The sequence below is a fragment of the Anastrepha obliqua genome, chromosome 1 (genome assembly GCF_027943255.1).
Source record: "Anastrepha obliqua isolate idAnaObli1 chromosome 1, idAnaObli1_1.0, whole genome shotgun sequence".
Taxonomy (NCBI): Eukaryota; Metazoa; Arthropoda; class Insecta; order Diptera; family Tephritidae; genus Anastrepha; species Anastrepha obliqua.
The window spans coordinates 75260331-75279226 of NC_072892.1; the positions used below are offsets into that span (position 1 = coordinate 75260331).

The 18896-nt window shown below is 35.3% G+C and overlaps 1 protein-coding gene across 1 annotated transcript in view; it reads left to right on the forward strand.

The window, feature by feature from the left end:
• Nucleotides 1-18595, forward strand: part of LOC129235403 (uncharacterized) — an 82750-nt gene extending 64155 nt beyond the window's left edge. The window contains exons 13-17 of the mRNA XM_054869228.1: nt 260-588; nt 5374-5607; nt 14100-14357; nt 18266-18459; nt 18515-18595. Of these exons, the coding sequence (XP_054725203.1) occupies nt 260-588; nt 5374-5607; nt 14100-14357; nt 18266-18459; nt 18515-18527 (1028 nt within the window). The 3' untranslated portion in view covers nt 18528-18595. The remainder of the gene's footprint in view (nt 1-259; nt 589-5373; nt 5608-14099; nt 14358-18265; nt 18460-18514) is intronic.
• Nucleotides 18596-18896: the final 301 nt, after the last annotated feature.

Consider the following 18896-nt stretch of genomic DNA (forward strand, 5'->3'; position numbering starts at 1 on the left):
ACGTCCCTCAGTTGTCAAATATGTCAAAAAAAAAACTAAAGATTTTAGAAGGGCGCCGAATTCTGTATTCTCTACATCATGGGATGTGGCGACTAAGCCACGCCAATCGACTTCATTTTTGTCATGTTTCTCTTTTTATAGTCCATGAAATTTCTTACGGCAATAAATATTCTCTGCATTCACTGTATGTATATAGAACATTTTGGCTGGTTCCTTAATTTCTAATTATGTTTACATATATAACATGTTATTTTTTCAGGATTGCTAAAAGCGTTGTTTGGACGTTTTTGTTCGTCCACTATTGATCGTTGCGGATTCGACTATGTACATCCTGGAAAGGAATATGATGAATCTTCATGCTGGCGTCGCTTTTTTATAAACATAATTTTTTTCATACTCTTACCGTTTTCCTTCTGGTGTAAGTGTTTTACAGCATTTGATTTGGATCTGCTAGCAGCAAGCATGGAATGGCAATGTGCAAATGATGTGTGTAATGCAGACTTATCAGGAAATAAAAATCGCTATAATCGAAATAAGCAGTTCTGTTCCGAAAATTTGGATGAGAAGGAGGATACCATATTATCTCAGGTTTGTTTAAAATTTTTTAATGTACGAAACAATCGACAAAATTCCATTGGAACGCATTGATTGCCTTTAGACTAATCCAAAAATTATCATAATACATTGTGCCATTTGTTTCCACAAATTTTGGCAGTGCTTCAAGTTTCAAGCTCCTGCGAAAGCACCAGCTTATTAGCTTATCAGCTTATTTAACGTTATAAAGGAATCGATATAAATATGGGCATTTAAGTACTTACTTATATATGCCAAAATGCACAGAATGTTGATGAATGAGTTGATTTAGTCATGTCTGTCTGTCCGCCCGCGCGTACCATAACTTGAGCAACACGTAATATATTTCAATGAAACTTGGCACACATATTACTTTTTGTTCAAGGTAGGTTGCAAATGGGGCAAAATAGTCCATCCATATAATGCTAGTTTCTAAAAAGGAAAAAAGGGTCATATCTCTGATATACATTAATTAAAATTATTCAATTTTTTTTTGCAAATAATGTACCCAAAAAATAAATACCTTGCAAGGAAATGAGCGGAGCCACACCAAATTTGGGTAAATGCGTATATCTCGGTAACAACTTCATAAAACTTAGTATATGTATTGCGGTAGCCAAATGGGTTGGTGCGTGACTACCATTTGGAATTCTCAGTGAGAACGTTGGTTCGAATCTCAGTGAAATACCAAAATTAAGAAAAACATTTTTCTAATAGCGGTCGCCCCTCGGCTGGCAATGGCAAACCTGCGCATGTATTTCTGCCATGAAAAAGCTCCTTATAAAAATATCTGCCATTCGGAGTCGGCGTGAAACTTCAGGTCCCTCCCTTTGTGGAACAACATCAAGACGCACATCACAATTAGGAGGAGGAAAACGGCCAAACACCCAAAAAAGGTGTACGCACCAATTATATATATGTATATATGTATTGCGCACCACCTCATTGAGATCCGACGATTAACAGCCAGCCCAACCTAAATTTAACTAACTGAGATACAAATACAATGAAATCAGGACCTGATTTTAAGCGGGTATCTCAAAAGGTAAGATATTTTTTTAGATCAGCTGCCCTTAGGAAATAATGAAAACAATAAAATTGTATTAGAAGGAAGATAGGTATGTTTCCAACCCACGTAAAACAGCATAAATATTTACTTTCAATAATAATTTTGTATCTGTAGTGTGCCCGACACTTCGAAATATTTACTTTACTTTACTCGGATTTTCAATTGAAATAAAGCAACGAAAATTCAAATTGATTGGTCAATATTTTTTATTTTTGTGTAGAACCATTCATGACATTTATTTTTTAAATATAATCTCTTTCAAATATTGGTCGCAACAGCGCCGCAATTCGGACATCCGTAAGTACCAATTTTGAATGACTTGCTGGAGGACTTCGGTCGGTATCTCGTGAATAACTTTAGTAATGGTGTCTTCCAATGCCTAAATCGAAGCTGATTTATCCCCAAAGCATTCAGACTTTAAAAGGCCAACAAATAAAAGACCAAAAGTGTGATATCACACGATCTTGATGGACTATCTACCGAAACGACGACGTAGCAAATTCATTGTTTCACGGGCGGTATGGAAAGTGGCACCGTCTTGTTGGAACTAAATGTTGTGGAGATCACGGGCCTTAATTTCCAGTCGTTTATCAGCGTTGCCAAGATTTGTTCATTTATACCAGTTGCTCCATCTATTCGCCACTTGCTAATGTTTGGCGTTAAAAGCCTTATATCTCAAAACTCTGGTATAACTCACTATTTTCAATGCTCCCAACTTTGGCTTTTTTCTGATATTTGGCAAGTTGCATTAGGCCACGTTCATAGGTGCAAACTTTTGTCGGTACAACATTGCGAATTCTCTTTTAGTGTTTATAGCCAACAACAACATTGAGAAGAACGAGAACACAAAGGGCTAACAACCTTCGAACACGAGCTAAAAGACGTGTTGAAGCAACAAATGTTTGCCTACACGAACGCGATCGTACTAATACTCATTATGTGCTTCCAAACATATGTAAATTTGACAGCACTTTTAGAATATTTAGAAGGTACGTTATAATTGTTTATCGAAAATGTTATTTATATCAAAAAAATAATAATATTTAAATAGACTTTAATTTATAAATTCAAATTCCAATTGTGAAATCATTTTTTCACTATATATGCATGTATATAGGTATGGTTGTAAAAGTGGATCCAAAAAAAAACATTAATGGGATTAATATTATTGTACGTTTCCATGCAGAAAACATTAGATATAGATATGTACCATAAATAGGCAAATATAGAAAAATTATCAGAAAAATTCCAACTACCTTCAACATGCGAAAATGGAAAATTTTCTGCCACAATCATTTCGACTATGTAATTTTTTGGATCTTAAAACCGCCTGAAGCGTAACTCTGCTCTATGCAAAATAAATAATTTAATTTAATTACAATTTAATAAAATAACATTCACAATTATTTCTTTTACTTTTGGAGTTTTCCTCCCACCTTCGAGTGTTTAATTTTTATATGTTGTATCATATTTGATCGCTTCTTGTTGCCATTTTCACATCTACTTTGTGCAATCGTTTTACAATACTTTACATATTTATTCAACTAAAACAGTTCACAATATCTCCTCTAAGTACGATCACTGGATTACTAAATTACACTCACACCCAATGGCAACGCAAGTTGTTTCATTTAATTTCAGCACCTAACTGCTTCACTTTAAGTTTACACGTTCGCACGTTTAACTTACGACTGAATACCCTATGCGCATGCACCTCTGCTTATATACGAGTGCTTAACAACTATCGTAATTTCTAGATTTGGCAACTCGTATCTTCTGGCGACTTCTGTCTCGCCTTGTTCTATTTTGTGATCTGATGTCAAGGCGAATGCTGAAAACAGTGACCGACGTACGTAGTCCCTTACCGCAGCCCCTAACGAGCACAAAACTGAGCAAAACTCATCCCGTAGAGAACAACTGCGTTCTTTTAGTTACATATTTACACAATACATCGGTTTGTGTGCGTATGTATTTGGTTGTATGTATCTACACAATTTTGTCATTGATATTTTTGCTTACGCACTTTTTCACACATCCACGTTATCAGCCACAATTTTTCATTGTTTAATAAACCAAAGCCAAAAACCAACAAATGCAAATAGTTCATTTATCTATAATTAACATTATTCAACATTGTTTTTAAGTTATTTTAATAAAAATTATAATTTTTCTAAGTTTACTTTGTAAATAGAGAGTAATCAGCTGGCAGGGTTCTACGGGAATTTTCGAAAATCTTGCAATAAAATCTACGATACGGAAGGAAGTAATTTTTCATTTACATGGGGTTCTCAGTTTGGGGAGTTTGATCGTAACAGCTGACAGGGGACTGCGTTTACGTTGATGACTGTTTCCACCATTAATGTTTTAGTTGCCAGTCAGTTCTGGTAGTCTTCGCGTTTTGCGAAGAAATAAATCTTATGTTGCGAAATTATCGTTTAAAAATAGCCCAAAGAATGTTACATAGTAAAAAGTATTATGAGCCCAATGGTACATAATATTACGTATGATGATTATTCGATCGCTATTCGACCAATTTGGCAAAAACTTAGTATATGTGACCTGGTCTATGAAAAGGTACCTTACGTGTCAAAAAATCATTTTTCACTTTTTTGTTGATTCGAATAGTGTGTGAAAGGCTCTTTAAAATGGTGAAAACCATTTTAATTTGCTTAAAAGTTTGTTAAAAGTAAAAAAAAAGAAAAGTACAAATACGAAAAAGGCTAATTTTTTTTGTCATGATACAAATTAGAATAACGAAGACAATAATTTGTGCAAATTAAAAACTGAACCATTCCTGGACAGTCTGAGGTGTAATGAATACGATACTGAAGTCTGTTTTCAAAAAATTTTTGTCACCGGGTCTTATAAGTTTTTTTTGGCATGGATGTCGGTACAAAAACTAACTTATTTTTTAAAACGATTTCTGCGATTTGCATTAACTTTTTCTTATTTATTTATATATAAAAAAAATGTTTTTCACTGCTTCTGTGATTTTATTGATACTGTGATCTATGCTGAAGAAAATAAGCCAAACCGGATTGAAAAATATTAATATTTAAAAAAGTTACAAGGGTTTTTAGAAGTTTAAACTTTAACTGCTGTTTTCTCGAAAACTTGTTTTCGCACGTAAGGTACCTTTTCGTAGACCAGGTCACATATAGAGATTATATTTCTATTGCTCTGAATTTTTCTGTTTAGGCAAAAACTATATGTTTCGTGACTTCTACATATGATTTCATTTTAAAGGTTGGTCATGAATGCTCTATGGTATCTTACAACGAAGAACATAAAGCGGATTTCTTTTTCGAGACATTTAAGGTTTATTAAGTAGGCCTCTCAAAAATTAATGGAATTAACATTATTTGATTTGAATTTTATTAGTTCACAATTGGCGCACAAAATATGAAACTGGAAATATATTTCTACGATTTGTAATCGTAGTGGGCAAGGCAAATTTGAAAAACTTGTGTTCACTTGGATACTTAGGTTGGAATGTATCTCTAAACCTGAAACTAATAACAAACGTAATATTGCAACAAGCCAATATTTTTCAATGTTTTGTTTTTTTAATAAACATCACGTTATTCACATGATATATTCTCGATTCAGATACTTTTTTATTAATATATTAAAGTCAGAATTGAGTTTGTACATGTATTTTTATTTCTTTTGCAAATTTCGTGAAAGTGTGATTTTAAAATTTAACTTTATTTTAATTGCATATTTTCAAGTATGTTGGCTGCCCTTCGAAAAGTAACCACGATTCATCCAATTGCATTAATTACCGAACACGACTAAGCGCTGGTGAGAATTCTTGTGGAACTGAAAATCATCTAAATATTGTACAAAGAGCGATTTATGATAAATTTTCGGACGAAATCGAAAATAATGAAGTTGATGAAGAAGAAAATACAAAATATGTCTTGCAGACCTTGACTGAAAGCAGAGAATCTTTAAAACAACTGGTAAGAAACAAATCCCGATAATGATGTATGTATACGAGTATACATATGTATAATCTGATTGCCTTCGCTCATTTACACAATCTGATCTAGTCGATTTTTTCGCCTTAAATCTCCCTGAAATTTAATACATTTAAGATCAAATCTTAGAACAAATATCGTAATTTTATATGTAGTTTTGCATTTGTGCAAATACTACCGCTGCTATTAGATTATAAGACCTAATTTGCTGAATATCATTATATTAAGATAGATTGCAAATAAAATACTTACACAAAAAAAAAAAAAATCTCCCTCTAATTGCCAAGTATATTTTGAACAACTCAACACGAAAGTATTACATAAAAATATATCGTGTAAGCCTTTTCTATATAACGATTTTCGTTATTAATTCGATTAGTAATATTTTTAGAGAATAACAATAACACGGCTAGAATACAATAAACCGGGAACCGCCGGATTACCGATTGTCTCTTTCAAACAATGAGGCGAAGGCTGGTAAAGAGCACGTATCAGGTTCTATGCAAAATATGATCAGATGAAAGTGTGATATGAATTTAAATCTGCTGTGCTCAACTCATACGAAGAGTGATCCAGCAATCTATAAAATCTGTAGGCCCTTAGATTTTGTGGAACAACATTAAGACACATAGCACAATAGCAGGAGGAGCCCAGCCAAACACTCAATTAAGGGTGAATAAGCCAATTTTACATATATTTGTGCCCCATATATGATATATATATGTATATTATGTAATACGCTTGATACAAATTTTGTAATCATGGTTGCGTCCCAGCAGCCGAGGTATCGTTGATGTCGATTAAATGCAATTATTGAGTGGAAAACTAAAAATGTTGAATACAACAGTTGATTGGTGTAAACGGTCTTTCGCTTTCAACAAAGTTGGTCGTCAGCGAATTTTGAGTCACTCAATTCTTTTTTCGTCCAAGTCTTTGTTTACATTCTCTACTATGTGTGTGCGTCCATACTATTGTGATTCGTTCTTACTTGCGAATTTTAGTTCTACTTTAGCAGGGGTTTTAGGGGGTTTTAAAAAAGAAAAACATATACTTAACTAGAAGATTTCTGAACAGACTGATTTTATTATTTAGCCCTAGTATCAATCAAAGCTTACAAATGTTCCTCAATAATAATATGCTTACTTATCGGATTAGGTGAAAGGAAAGGAAATTGTTTCATATTAATTTTTATTTATATTCTGTGGGTTGACTTATTTGATTAATGAATTCCTTGTCTACATATGTGTATATAGCAATTTGTCGTATAGTAAATTATTACAAGACAAGGTACTATCCAAACTATACCGCAAGCTCGAAGCAGATAGTATTTTCAAAATGAACAGCGAAAGTTAATAATATGTTCGCACAAAACTATTAAACAAACATGCAAACAACAAAAATGAAAGCAAATAAACATGAAAATATAAGTATTACTGACTTGTAAAATATTAATATAACATGCTATAAAATAAATAAAACCAAAATTTTCAACGGATCGGCGAAGGAAAATATGTGGACGCAAAACTCGCAAGAGCGAGTCGAACCAGATGATGTTATTTTTATTGAGAACACACTTTTTGTGGCGTTGAAGAAAGAAAGTTGTTTTAATATAAACAAAAGCCGAAAACGGAACGGCAGAAGTTGGATAAGACGAGGTCTAACATATTGTGCATTAGAAAGTTCTGGTTGAGGTAACGGGTAGGGCGCATAACCCGGAGTCACACCCTAAATCCGAATACATCTTGACCAAAATAACTATGTAGTCATTTGTTATCTGTGTCATAATCTGTCTCGCTTTGCTTCCGCCTTTGTTTCCCTGTCCTTTCGCCATTTCGTAACATGCACCGAGATATGAGTTAAAGTCGTGATCGGCAGCTTGGGGGCTGTGCTACGTTTTATCTTTTTATTTGGTTGCTATCTTTATTTTAGTGTTAACCTTCTTCAACTTTTCAACAATTTGTTATTTTCCCCTATCTGGCAACTATGCTGTCTTCACTGCGCCAGCTGTTTTGTCACCTTCCTTCAGTGTGTTACTTGTTTACTTCAATACCTAGGCTTTTGCTAATATTTTGTATAGTTATTGCCATAGATGACTATATTCGAAATTCTTTTTCTCGTGAGAGCGCTGAAAATGTATCTCTGCGTTAGATAGACTAGAGGTGAAAAGACCTTTCTGCGGTCGCAAGTGGGCTAAAGTCAGTAGATTCGTTCACAGGGGGACGCCGCAGTGTGGTGTCCTTTCGCCCCTACTTTGGCTAGTTGCTACTGACGAAGTTCTGATAATGCTAAATAATGGGGGGGTTAAGGTAGTAGCATAAGACGATGACTTGATCCTGATGGTATCGGTATCGTTTCCCTCAGTCATAGCTAGGATTTCGGAAAGGTCACTGGCTGTACTCAGTCGCCGAGTCAACTCTAAGCTGGTGCCATTTACCAGAACAATAAAAAAACGTCTCGACTTCCCAAATTAAACAACCACGTTCTCCAGCTCTTATCGGAGGTTAGGATCGGGAGTCGGAGTCGGGGTTTTCTCTAAATCAGCCAATGTATCTATCTCCTTTAATCTGACGAATACTGCTAGTGTTTTTCAAGCAGAAATCTTTGCGATTTTGCAGGAATGCAAAATGCTTAGGGAACGCGGGAGCGAGGGAGATATTAAGATGTTCTCCAATAGTCAAGTCGTGATTAAGGCTCTGACGACGCCATGGTGCAGAACGAAATTAGTAAACTGCTGTAAGGAGGAGATCAAATTTCTTGGGTGTGCAGATAACATTTCTCTGATCTGGGTTCCAGTACATAGTAACATAGAGGGAAATGAAATTGCTGATGAGCTTGCCAGGAAGGGGACTGAATTGGCCTTAAAGACCTCCTACCCGGTCATCGGAATCCGTCTGACAGTGGTTAAAGAGGAACTGCACAAATTATTCTCAATACGAAACCGATGAAGAAGAGCTAGATCGAGAGACGGGCTGGATCTTAAAAAAGCGTCCATCTAAAAAAGAAAAGTTGTCAATTCACCTGAACAATTAGGTTCAAACTCTAATTTGAATACAGTAATAGCCAACAATAAAACACCACAAGATGATAAAAAAGCCACCAATTATGGTAACAGCTCCCATTCATACAAAAAACTGTTCAACATCGTAAAAAACGGGTCTAGCAATGCGTTCTCTATTAAGCTTCTGTACAATAAGATCTATAAAATAAATACATTTGATCCAGATGATTATAGAAAGACTACGAAGTCGCTATCTACACAAAACATTTCTTGGTAGACTTATGAAAATAAGCAAACAAGGCTAATAAAAGTTAAAGCAAAAAATCTTCGTCATTCATGCGATCCTACTGATATCATACAAGATTTTAAAAAACAAGGCCTAAAAATCAGTAATGCAGTTAAAAAACTAAAATGGAAAACGAAGGAACCACTAGATATGTTTCTACTCACATTCGAGTCAATTGAAGATATTAAAAAGATATTTGAAATAAAAACAATCTTACATGCGGTTGTCAGAATTGAAGCGATTAAAGAAACAACATTAATTCCTCAATGCAAGTCATGTCAGTCCTACAGACACACTCAAAATTATTGCGGCAAGCAGCCACGCTGTGTCAAATGTGCGCAGAAGCACAAAACAATCGACTGCACAAAATCAAAGGAGCAGCTGCCAAAATGCTGCAACCGTGGAGAAGCACACCCTGCTAGCTACAGAGGCTGCATAGTAGCCAAAGAACTATAAAAAATTCGCGACAAAAAAATCGGACAGCGGAAAAATAACACTGAGACTGAAAGCCAAACTAAAGGAAGCGAGAAAAATAAAGATGAAGCTAGTACAAAATCAATATCGCATAAACCAATACCAATTCCAGCGCCAAGCAACCTACCAACCTATTCACAAGAACATGAACATGAAGAAAATATACTTTCAAAAATATTGCAAAAACTAACAGAACAACAAGAACTTAACAAATCTCTGGGGCAAAGGTTGCAAAATCTTGAATTTAAAATATAACACATTAATTACACATGCACAATTTTTTTAAAATTAATGCTATGGAACGCGAACGGTCTCCCAAAGCACCAGCAAGAATTGGAAATGATTCTCAATTCAGAAAAAATCAACATTTGTTTAAATTCTGAGACGCATTTCACTAATCAAACTTGTTTCAAAATCAAAAACTTTGAAACTTACCACCACAACAATGCACGAGACGCAAGTGCCGTAATTATTAGAAGTAATAATAAACACTACGAACAAGAAAAAGTCAGCACCAATGAATTCCAAGCTACCACCATCACAATTAATGCTGGAGGTCATCTAGCATTGACAGCTGTTTATAGTCCTCCAAGGCGCTAAATCAAATGCGATCAATATGTCCATCTTATTGAGCGTCATAAAACAAAATTCATTATGGGCGGCGATTTTAATGCTAAACATATCAATTGGCGATCTAGACTCACAACCACTAAAGGAAGGGAGCTCTTCAAGGCGCTTCAACAAACAAACGGTAACACTGCATCTTCATGGATGCCAACGTATTGGCCATCTGATCCACAAAAAAATCCGGATCTTATCGATTTCTTCATCACCAGAAAAGTTTACAGTGCATATTTTAATATTGAAAATAATATAGACATGAATTATGAGTGAATGAGTGATCGCTAATCTAACTCTCAGCGAAACGGTAGTGTTACGTGATCCAGTTCTCAAACTAACTAATCAATTTACCGACTGGCATTATTTCCGAAAAATGTTAGAAGAATCAGAAGACAATACGTTCCCAATGGACTCAACAACAAAGATAGATGACGAAGTTTTAAAATTGACGAGAGAAATACAACACTCTGCTTGGTCGAGCACACCTCCTTTAATGAAAATTTGCGCTGGCCACAAATACAGAAAATATATAAAAGAAATGGTGCTAAAGAAGCGAAAAATGCGTCGTAGGAGGCATCAAACAAGATCACCTGTTGATAAAGCAGCTTTTTGAACAAAGCAGCTAAAGATCTCAGCCACAAAATTAAAGAATACAAAAATCAATCATTTACAAACTACGCACAGCAATTAAATAATAAACGAGACACAAACTACTCACTATAGGAATGCACCAAAAAGCTTAAACAGCCAGCTAAACATAATCCATAATAGACAATAATTGATGGGGGAAAACAAACACAGAAAAAGCTAACATATTTTCAGATTATCTAGCAAAAATCTTTACACCCAATAGCGAAACATCACCAATACTATATAATGATGGCATAACCAATGATAATTATGGCGATATAGTACCCATGATGACACTGCAATACTAATGCTGAAAACAGTTAACGACGTAAGCGCAGTCCCCTGTCAGCTGTTACGATCAAACTAACGAGAACCCCATGTAAATGAAAAACTACTTCCTTCCGTATCGTAGATTTTATTTCACGATTTGTGAAAAATCCCGTAGAAGCCTGTCAGCTGATTGCTCTCTCACCACTCAGTGTTGCCAAACAGTACATTTCGAAATAATTTACAAAATAAACTTAGAAAGTTAAGTGTGTGGCCTTTGATGTAGTGAGTGGAAAAGAGTTTTGCTCATAAGACGACATTTATATTAATCGTGATGGACTTTTGATAACAAAATATGATAACAGTTCAATTCAGGAAGAAAATGTCATTAAAATGCCATTGAAATTGTATAGCGAGAACGTTTGGTGTCCTGAAGACAAGGTTCAAATGCTTACTCAAACATCGGGTGCTGCATTACTTTCACGAGACTGCGAGTGAATATAATTAAATCCCGTTTGATTTTACACGATATGAAGATAAAGTTCTGTGCGACCGACATTGCGATAGAAGATAATATTCATAGAAAACCAACCAAGGCGTAAGATGGCTTATTTTATACATGAATGAATGAGTTTACCGATTTTTTATACGTTTTGTACAAAGTTTGAAACTCTGAATTACATGATATTTGTTATATATGTATGTAATAATACCGAACTGTGTTTTAATAAAAATTAACGAAACAAAATCAGCTAAAAAGTCACTCTTTTTACTGAAGGTAAATTGTATTTATTTTTTGTTTTTTATAATTTTTACTTCTTCAACAAGCCCTGAAGCACAACTAGTTAATTGAATTGACGATTTTCGACTATACTGCGAAGAGGAAAACATTCAGATTGCAAAATAACAACTAACGTGTCAAAAACCAAGTGGAAAGGTTCAAGCGTAATATTTGGTATTTTATCAAAGCTGAGTAAAGATGATTCATTCAAGTGGTATACTTGTAAGCTCGTTGGCAGGGTGCAACATATCGTTAACTCCACATATAATCGAAGCATCAACATGACGTCATTTGAGTTGCTGGTAGGCCTTAAAATGCGGACAACCGACGACTTCGACATTAAAAACGTAATAGAAGGAGATATGCGACAACAATATGAAGAGACAAGAGCTGAAATTAGTCAACACGCAAAAAAAAACAAATTTTGAATATGCTGGCTGAAAAAAAAGCATACAATATTCGACGCTAAGAAGCTAGGAAGTATGCGATTGATGATTTGGTTGCAATATAACGGACACAATTCGGTGGTGGGCTCAAATTGAAGGCTAAATATCTACGTCCCTACCGGGTGGCAAAATCCTGCTGAGAACTACAACATTGAATATAGCATAGACGAGTGGTGCGGAGAAGGAGCAGTAGAAGTGGACTGACGCGCGCCGGGAAGGCGTGATTTTTAAGCCGCTTACATTTTTTCTATTTTCAATTGATTAATCAAGCAAGGAATTGCAAAATGACATAAACAGTTTTTTCTAATAGCGATCACCCCTCGACGTGCAATGGCAAACCTCCGAGTGTATTTCTGCCATGAAAAAGCAGAAAAAACAAATTTGCCGTTCGGAGTCAGCTTGTAGGTCCTCCACGCACGCCACGAATAGGAGTGGCTCGACCAAACACCTAACAGAAGATACGCACCCATTACTTATTTAACAGTAAAACATATAACAGCTCCCATATATGTATATATGTACTATATATTGTTACAATAGCGACTGGCAGCAATGGCGAGCGACCACCGACAGCGAGACAGTGCACGCTTTCTGCGTCTACCAATAGATGAGTTATGCTGAAAACAGTGAACACCGTAAACGTAATCCCGACTCAGCTGTTCGGATCAAACTAATGAGAACCCCATGTAAATGAAAAGTTCCTTCCTTCCGTATCGTAGTACCGCAGATTTTATTTCACGATTGTTAAAAAATCCCGTAATACCAACTCAACTGATTGCTCTCTCACCATACAGTGTTGCTAAGCAGTACATTTCGAAATTATTTACAAAATAAACTTAGAAAAATTATAATTTTTGTTAAAATAACTTAAAAATACTGTTGAATAATGTTAGTTATAGATAAATGAACTATTTGCATTTGTTGGTTTTTGGCTTTGGTTTATTAAACAATGAAAAATTGTAAATGATAACGCGGATGTGTGAAAAAGTGTGTAAGCAAAAATATCAATGGCAACATTGTGTAGATACAACCAAACACATACACACACAAACCGATGTATTGTGTAAATATGTAATTAAAAGAACGCAGTTGCTCTCGGGGGTGAATTTTTGTGCACGGTAAGGGACTGCGGTAAGGGACTGCGTGCGGTGTTCACTGTTTTCAGCATTAGACGAAGAAGACAGGTGGCTAGTGACTAGTAAGCTGCTGCTACAACAGAACTCGCCAGAAGATACCAGCTGTCACATCTAAATATTACGATAGTTATTTAAAACATGTATGCGCATGGGGTATTCAGTTGGAAATTGAGCTTGTAAGTGAATAAACGAAAAGTAATAGAGTGAGCCAGTCTTAAGGTGTACGTGTACAAAGTAAGTGTTGGAAAAAAAGTAAAGCAAGTATGTTACCTTTAATTCATGATTTTATTTGACAATCTAGTGATCGAACTCAGAGGGTTATTTTAAGAGATTTATTTGAATTTTAACGTAAAAGGATTCGTAACAATATGCATATGTATATAATTGGCGCCACACCCTTTATTGAGTATTTGGACGAGCTCCTCCTCCTATTTCTGGTGTGCGTCTTTATGGCTTACCACAAACGGAGGCACCTACAGCTTTTTCCGCTTCCAAACAGCACATGGTTTTTTAGGGTTTATTTTTGCCTGCTAAGGGGCGACCGCTATTAGAAAAAACCCTTTTCTATCATTTCGTGCACATTGTTTCGAACACGGGCACTACCGAATTGTAGTCACACACCAACACATCAGCTACTGGAGCCGACTATTAAAACTTAAATTTCCATCCGCCCGTCCGATGGTATAATCTTAAACTCTCATTATCTATAAGTTTGTTCGATTCCAAAAATTAACAGCTATCCAAAATTAAATTTCATTTGTTTTATGAATACATATTTTCAAAATACGCACACATGTACATATATAATTTAAAAGACAAACAATTTTCTAAAAAGTTACAGTCATCATCATCCACTGAATTCAATGGTATGGAATATATTAATGATAAATTGCGACAAGCTGCACAATTCGTTGAATCACTTAAAGAAGCTCGAATTGTTTATAGAACATTGGACCGGCCAATTGGAAATGTGCAAAATATACCTTACGGCATTACATACTGTCTACAAGGGTACTTCCTTCCATCTTCAGAAGCAAAGTATGAATTTGTTAGTTATCATCCATTAGTGCAATACTACGGAATATCTCGTGATGTAAGTAAATTTTGACACCATTGGCGATTACGATGTTAATAAATATGTTATTACTTTCGGCTAGTACATCTTTAATAAGCGATGATTAGTTTGGAGTTCACAGTTAAAAAATCGTAAGATAATCTAATTTTGTATTTCGGCTGACTTCACCTTTAAATTATTATTTCTTTCTTCTTAAAATAACGACGATCAGGTTGCATAATTCTTGATTAGGAATTTATTACTTTATTAGACGGTACCATTCACTTTGCTGTCGTAAAAAAAGTAACTGTGCGAAAATTGTTTTGAAATTAAAATCGATAATGAAATTTGTATGGAAAATGGAAGGAAGTCCTTGCTACAATAAAAACCGGCATCTTAGTAAAAAGTTGTTCATTGCTGCTTTGAGAGTTTCGACAGGAATAGCCGCAATTGTTGCCCGAATGGATTGTTTTAGTTCATCCAAATTTGTTGGTTTTGCTTTATAAACTTCTTGTTTACATAAACCCCACAAGAAAAAGTCAGGTGCAGTAAAGTCAGGCGACCTGGGGGGCCAACGAAATTCAGAGTTTCTTGAAATCAGTTTATTGGGAAATTTTCGTCGCAACTCTGTCATAACAGTCTGGGCTATGTGAGACGTTGCCCCATCTTGTTGAAACCACACAGAGTTGAAAGGAATTCTCTTTCGGTGTAGTTCTGGATAGAAAAATTCTTTCAGCATTTTCAAATAACGGTGTCCAGTGACCGTAACGGTGTGACCATTTTCTTCAAAAAAATAAGGCCCGACAATACAGCGTGAAGAAACCGCACACCACACTGTCACGCGAAGAGGATGCAATTCCGTCTCGTGGAGTATCTGTGGGTTAGAAGTACTCCATATTCGACAATTTTGTTTGTTCACATTGCCATTTAAATCGAAATGGGCCTCATCAGACATGAAAAGGCAGTTTAACATGTTTTGGTCTTCTTCCACCATTTGCAGGATCTTCTGGCAAAATTCCAAGCGAATCGGCAAGTCTGCTGCATTCAGTTTGTTAACCATTTGAATTTTGTAGGGAAATAAGTCTAAATCTTTGTGCATTATTGTTTGCAAAGACTGTCGGCTGACACCAAGTTGAGCAGATAAGCTTCTTGTTGAAACCCTTGGATTGCTTTGTATAGCTGCAGCTACAGCAGCGATCGTTTCCTCCGTCCGAACTGGTGGGTTTCGATGATAAGGCCTTCTTGCGGCCTTCGATGATAAGACCTTTTGCTCAGCAAAATTATTCACCAGTCTCATTATGGTCCATCTGCTCGGGGGATCGCCGCCAAACATCCGCCTGTACTCTCTCTGTACCAAAACTACGGACTCCAGTGCGTGATAGCGGCGGACTATCCAAATTCTTGTTTGCGTGTCCCAGTTATCCATTTTAATAAATTTTAAAGATCAATCTGCAAATTAAAACAAAAATGGAACAGATAACTTAAAAAGAAAAAAAGTTATTCAATTTTTTTTGGTAGCGGCTTTCATCAGCCACCCTGTATTTTGTGTCTGGGGGAGATGTATGTATCAAAACGTTGGTTTTCTCTGGCTTTTGACGTGACTGTTTTAACGTTGGCTCTTCTATGAATGTGATAAATTATCAGTATATGGTCCTTATTTTGTATAAAACCGTTCTTATCAAGATAGAGGAATGTTTCCGGTGGTGTAAATCCATTTTTAATGGTTGACAGGAAATATTCATCGCTTTCATGGTAAAGTGCCCTTATTAGAGTGTTATTATTATTGTAAAGACAGCGCATTATGTGTCTCCTAGTTAGATTTATTATATGACAGTCGATTCTGGATACTTTGGCTGTGTTATATACTTTTGCATTCGTTACATATTTGGTGTAGTTGCTTTTTGCTGTCCTATATAAGTAAGTGCATGATCTTAGAATCCTTCTTTCCAGTTTTCTTATCCTTTCCATGTAAGATTGTGACAAGTTATACCAAATAGGACACCCATATGTGAGTATAGGTCTTACCAATGCCTGATACATAATTGATTTTAGCCTGTTATGCAGAAATTTCGTCGAGAACATTTTCTTATAATCGTAATATGCTCTAGTTGTTTTCTTTATTTCGTTGTTAATGTGGTGATTGTAGTACAAGAACTTATCTAAGTATATGCCGAGGTATTTGACTTTATCGGTTTGTTGAATTGTGGTATTTGTGCTCTTAGATTTAATTTTATAATTTTTCCAATTTTTTATGTTAGTGTTGCATTTTTTGATAAGGGGACGGAATAGCATATTTTCACATTTGTTGGGAGACAGCAATAAACAATAACATATCAAAACTCATTATAACCCAACCTGACCCAATCCATACTGACCAACCGAAGCTTGCATGACACAGCAAAACCGTTTGCAATTTGCTGGTAAGCATGTACAATTTAATGGGTGTGAAAAATCATCACTCTTGATTGATCAAAACCTACTAAAAGTAAGGCTAACCTTATCTAAGTGTATTAAGTAGTAAATCATTTTTGTTACATCGGCGGAATGTTTGTTGACACAAAGCATCGTTTGGAATTCGCAAAACGCACATACATACATACATTGAAAGTCAGTGGTTTGAACCTGAATATGTTTGTTCAATTTGCACTACTACAATTAAAAAATGGAGATATGAAAAACGCGACACGCGTCTTTTGCCGATAACGATTCCGATAGTTTGGCATTATCAGAAGATCCAAGCAGGAAGATTGCTACTTTTGTCAGACTAACATCACAGGTAATCACTACAAAACTCATGACCGTATAAAGTATGCGAACGTTATAACTATCTCCAAACCAGTCTTAACGAAAAATTCAAGACGAGAAAATTTCAACAAAGAAGACAGAAAAACAGCACAATGGGTTCGATTGTCTCACATCCTGTACGGTTGGATTGATTTCGATAACGTTAGGTTAGGTGAGGTTTAGTTAGGTAATACTACGTCCGGGTAAGTCAGAAAATTGCAGAAGTAAGTCAGCAAATGGCTTTACTTTTTTCATTATTATTATTTTTGTTTTTTTTTTTTGACGTTATAATATTCTTCTACGGCCTCTGTTCAACTCAAGAATGTTCTGTTTTTATTTTTTTTTACAAAAACGTTCTTCACTTGGGTTGCTAGATTCGGAATGGACACAGGTATGAGTCAAAATACGTAATTATACACGTATTTCGAGAATAATAACGGAGAACCGCATTATATTTGCAAATATGAAAGTAGTGAACAAAACTTTCAGTTACTTCGTTACTTCGACACATTTTGATCGATTTTTAAATTAAATGCTTTTTACATTCAGCATAGACACAGCTATAAGACTTTCTACTAATCAATAAACCTTTCATTTCAATATTATCGACAACATCTCGTTAAACTCGTAAAAATTGGAAAAATTGACTACAATTTAAGTTTTGTGTTAAAAATCAGTGGGTTTTTTTGCTTAGCGTGAAAAATAAGAGACATACGTAAGAAGGACTAACATTTACCTCAAGAAAACTGTTTCAAGATTGGTAATCGGATAAAATGCAGACGAGCTACGAATTTTTAAGTGTCGGAAAACACCCAAAAACGTTTTTTTTAACGATAAATAAAAAATTTGAGGGTGTTAAAAATTTTTTGAACACGGTTCCGCGTCGTTCTCGGCTAGATCTACAGTGCTCATCATGTCACTTCAAAAGTTCTGATTCACTGTAGCACCATGCAACTTATGTATTTCTTAAACTGCTAAATTATTTGTGTTGTTATTATAAAGTGCAATGTAACATAACATTGTCTACGAATACGTGAAAATAATTTTGTCTACTATTTCAATCAGTTCAGTCCAAAAAGTGTACTTTATTTAGTTATTATTTATATTCATACGAGTCTAGTATTTTATTTAATTCACTTTTATTCAATTTACTTTTAAACCAGGGTACTTTTAATGAAGCTCTACATCCGCCGGTGTTATTATGTTCCAAGCAATTTTCTCGAGTGTATAACAATATATTAGATGTGTTGTGTGCAAAGGATTTGTACATCCACCCCCCATCGTGTGTATTGTGTATCAACGTGGCCTCTCTTGAATGCGTAGCACCTTCTCTTATGGATTTAGCTTGCAATAAAAGGTATTCAAGTTCACTGAAACTATTTTCATCTAACAGACATTATAACTCTTTCCAGTTTTATAACTTGAGGATCAAAAAATTCGGAATTGACCATAAGATATATAAAAGAAATATGTTAAATATATGTACGTGCAGAAATAATATTTACAATGTTTTATTCTTACTTTTATATACACACATATTTATGTTGATAATTTGAAAAATTGGATCGGGACTACGTCAACTCCACCTTCATCCAGGTTGAGTAGTAAATTGGCGGAAGCTGCAAGAGATAAGTGCTGGAGATTTATTTGAAGAATATTCACCTTTGATAATTCTTTTGGCCAGAAGCCTCTCCTCCGTCCGGACCTCATTAAAGAGGGAATGTCGTCAGCACTACTACCATCTGACTTGACAGATTGAACGTCCAACCCATGGGAGCTTACTGTACCAGGGAC